The 3,227-nt window shown below is 42.8% G+C and overlaps 1 protein-coding gene across 1 annotated transcript; it reads right to left on the bottom strand.

Annotated features, from left to right (window-relative positions):
* Positions 1-136: 136 nt before the first annotated feature.
* LOC106012080 lies at positions 137-3,163 on the bottom strand. The gene has a single exon (XM_013083811.2). The coding sequence runs from the start codon at positions 2,947-2,949 to the stop codon at positions 1,096-1,098; it is 1,854 nt and encodes a 617-aa protein (XP_012939265.2). The 5' UTR covers positions 2,950-3,163; the 3' UTR covers positions 137-1,095.
* Positions 3,164-3,227: the final 64 nt, after the last annotated feature.

Genomic DNA, 3,227 nt, shown 5'->3' with positions numbered 1-3,227 from the left:
TGCGTATGTGCATATGTACGTATGTGTGTATGTGAGTATGTATTTGTGTGTGGTGCGTGCGTGAGTGAATATGCGTTTGCATGAGTATGTAACACTATGTACCTTGATTTGTAAATCCATTATATGTATCATGTTAAGCGCATAGAGCATTGCATAAGTGGATATGCGCTATATAAATGCAATCCATTATTATTATTATATGCCAAAACTTTGACAAGCGTGTGATTACACCATATAATGACATAAATGTATTCGCTGAAAAATGATAGGAAAAGGAATGACAATATTTACCAATATACACATTAAGGTAATTAAGATCCACACTTTGTGCACAAAGTATTCTGAAGGTATACAAAACAAAAACATTATTTTAAAATGATAAATTAACTATCGAGACTACAGGTTTTTTTTATAGTTTGGTTGTTTCTTTGTTGTTGTTGGGTTTTTAGGGAGGGGGGCGGACGTTTTTATTTGGGGTGTGTTTTTCTGTCGTTTTTTTTTCTTCTTTTTCGTTTTGTTTTGTTTTAAAGTGTGGTTGATGGTTAGGTCTTGGCCTTTACAGACATAAGACGTGAGTTGAAGCTGTTTGGGAAAGTTAGTCAATTGAGTACCTCCGTCTGTCTTCTTGGACTGTGTGTCTATCTCAGTCTGTCTTCTAGGACTGTGTGTCTATCTCAGGCCGGGTGGTCCCTGACAGGCAGGGTTAAAACAACCCACAACAATCTCAACTGTGTAAGTCAATGGGGAAGTAAAACACATTTTAACCCTGCAAACGTCGCTGACAAATAGCCAATGGTATCAGAGAAGAGTGCACAATTTCACCATGTTTTGTTGTAAAATATTCGAGAAAAAGAAAGAAAAAAAAAGCAGGTAAAGACCAGAAGCCTATTATATTAATTTTCATAAAGTAGACTTTAAATAGGTAATAGAGCTCATGCTCGATTGTGAATTTGTTGAAATGGTTAACAACATAAAAGGAGGGATAGAGGAAACGGAACTGCGACTCAAATTACTGCTGACTAAATCAACCACGACTCCATAGAAGAAAACGTATGACCGATTTAATTGGCCTCCTTAACTTGGAAGGTTAAAGTTTTAATTAGAATTACTGGGACTTTTGCGTAAACGGTTGCCTAACTGTGTTTCACTGATGTCCGTGCTAGCCTCTTTACTCTCACTGCTGACGTGTTGGGACACTGTATAAATATTGCTCGTCGACTCCGTCATTTGTCTGTGCTGTGGCACTGGGCCACCGAGATCGTTATGTCTAGAACTGTTATCTTTAGCACGTTTTGGCCATATCAGTTCCTTATAGAGCGAACCAACTGCCTTGTTGACACTGAAAGAAAGAAAAATATAGAGACCTTGCAAAGCGACGAGAGCCGAAGTGAGAAAGTTGAGGGCAATGTAGTCCAGCCGCACGGACAAGATGGCCAGAGCCCAGAAGAGTCCGGTGACAGTGGACAACTTGACGTAGGTCATGACCCTGCGCTTGTCGGACACACGGCTGTGCTGCTGGAGACGAGTGACTTGCACGATGTGCCACACGGTCAGTGAGAACAGGACGGTGTTACACACGATCATGGCACACAGAGGCACCAGCAGGGACAACACAAACGACACACCGGAACCGGAAGTGTCCAGAAAACACGTGACCGTGTCGTAGCCGAAGGAGCGTCCGCCCGACAAAGACAAGTGGACAAGAACTGTAGCGAGAACCAGCAGACAGGAGGAACCGTGGGCGATCAGGAAGTAGTATCGATAGCGTCGCTTGTTGGAGTGTGCAGAGACGTGGGAGGGAGCGGTGGAGGAACTGAACACACGGTACATGTGGAAACAACACACACTCATCCAGGCGAAAGCTGAGAGCCAGGACAAGTGCACCAGTAGGGCGTTGGTCGCGCACGCGATGGAAGGGAGCCATCCGCGAGCCCCGAGCTCAACGGAGGCGAGGAGAGAGATCTGGGCAAGGGCCAGGGAGAGGCAAAGAGCCATGTTGTTTTTGCCGGGGACAGAGCGGAGACCAGGGAACAGACAGTACGTCAACAACGTCAGAATGAGGCAAGCCGTGGACACGCTGAAGCAGGACACTTCAAAATAGTAATGGAATTTCTCGGTTGTCTCGTAGAGACTGGTGCGTGTCTTGGGAAGTTTGATGAGCTCTTTGAACCTGTCAACACAAATGTGGATCGTGTCTTCGTCCACGTAAGTGACACTATCCTTATCATAAAGGACATTGATCACCCTGTCTTCGAACGGTATTCGGAAAGTGATCTGCTCTGTGGTTTGAACTAAGGTCTCTAGAACACGGACTTCTACAAAAGGACAAACGATCGTACTAGTGACGTCAATAAAAGCGTCCTTACTATACCATTGGCCTATCAGAAGCTTAATAGAATCATCTAAATCAGATGTGAGAACAAGAGTTTTTTCTTCAGAGTAGCCTTGAGGCAAAGTGAGTTGCGAACTTGATGATTGGTTTCCATTGTAATCATACTCTTCTTCCTCTGCTGTGAATGAATGTGGGGGCAATGAGAATTCTACGTGACTACAGTTATGAGACACATGTTGAGAGAGAAGCTCATGGAGACTATAGCCTACAATCTTTGGGTTGAGAGTAAAAAACTTTTCTTTCATGTTATCAACGGGCACTCGCCACGGTTTACTTACCGTGTCTATCATCCTTTTCTCAATATAGTTTCTGCTTACTTCACTGTAATAAATTATATACGAAGTGAAACTGACAGATTTCAGGATTGGAACGTCATTAGCTTCAGGAGTCTCGCATGATTTGACATAAAGTGTGAAATTGATTTGTGTTTCATGCTCACTGTTTTCTGGAACATTTTCATTCATTGGGTCATAATATTCATATGAATCGTGTAATTCTTTTGTAATAATAACCATAAGGCGTATGTGAGCTAAGAGGTCCTCGCTGAAACTGACCATGTCGTCTGGTGTCAGCGTGACTGCCAGTTTGTAGCCAAGACGTCTGATTTGAGACACGGCTGCAAAACACTGGCCACTAGTTTCTAGCTGCTTTCCGGGTGCACACAGGGCGCTCTCGCAGACACTTGACTGTTGAAGACACACAGAATATCAGTGCATGATTAGATAGATAGATAGATAAATAGATAGATAAATAGATAGATAGATAGATAGATAGATAGATAGATAGATAGATAGATAGATAGATAGATAGATAGATAGATAGATAGATAGATAGA

This window comes from Aplysia californica, unplaced genomic scaffold (genome assembly GCF_000002075.1).
Source record: "Aplysia californica isolate F4 #8 unplaced genomic scaffold, AplCal3.0 scaffold00255, whole genome shotgun sequence".
NCBI lineage: Eukaryota > Metazoa > Mollusca > Gastropoda > Aplysiida > Aplysiidae > Aplysia > Aplysia californica.
The sequence above is the reverse complement of the archived record's forward strand: the minus strand, read 5'-3'. Positions and strand labels throughout refer to the sequence as shown.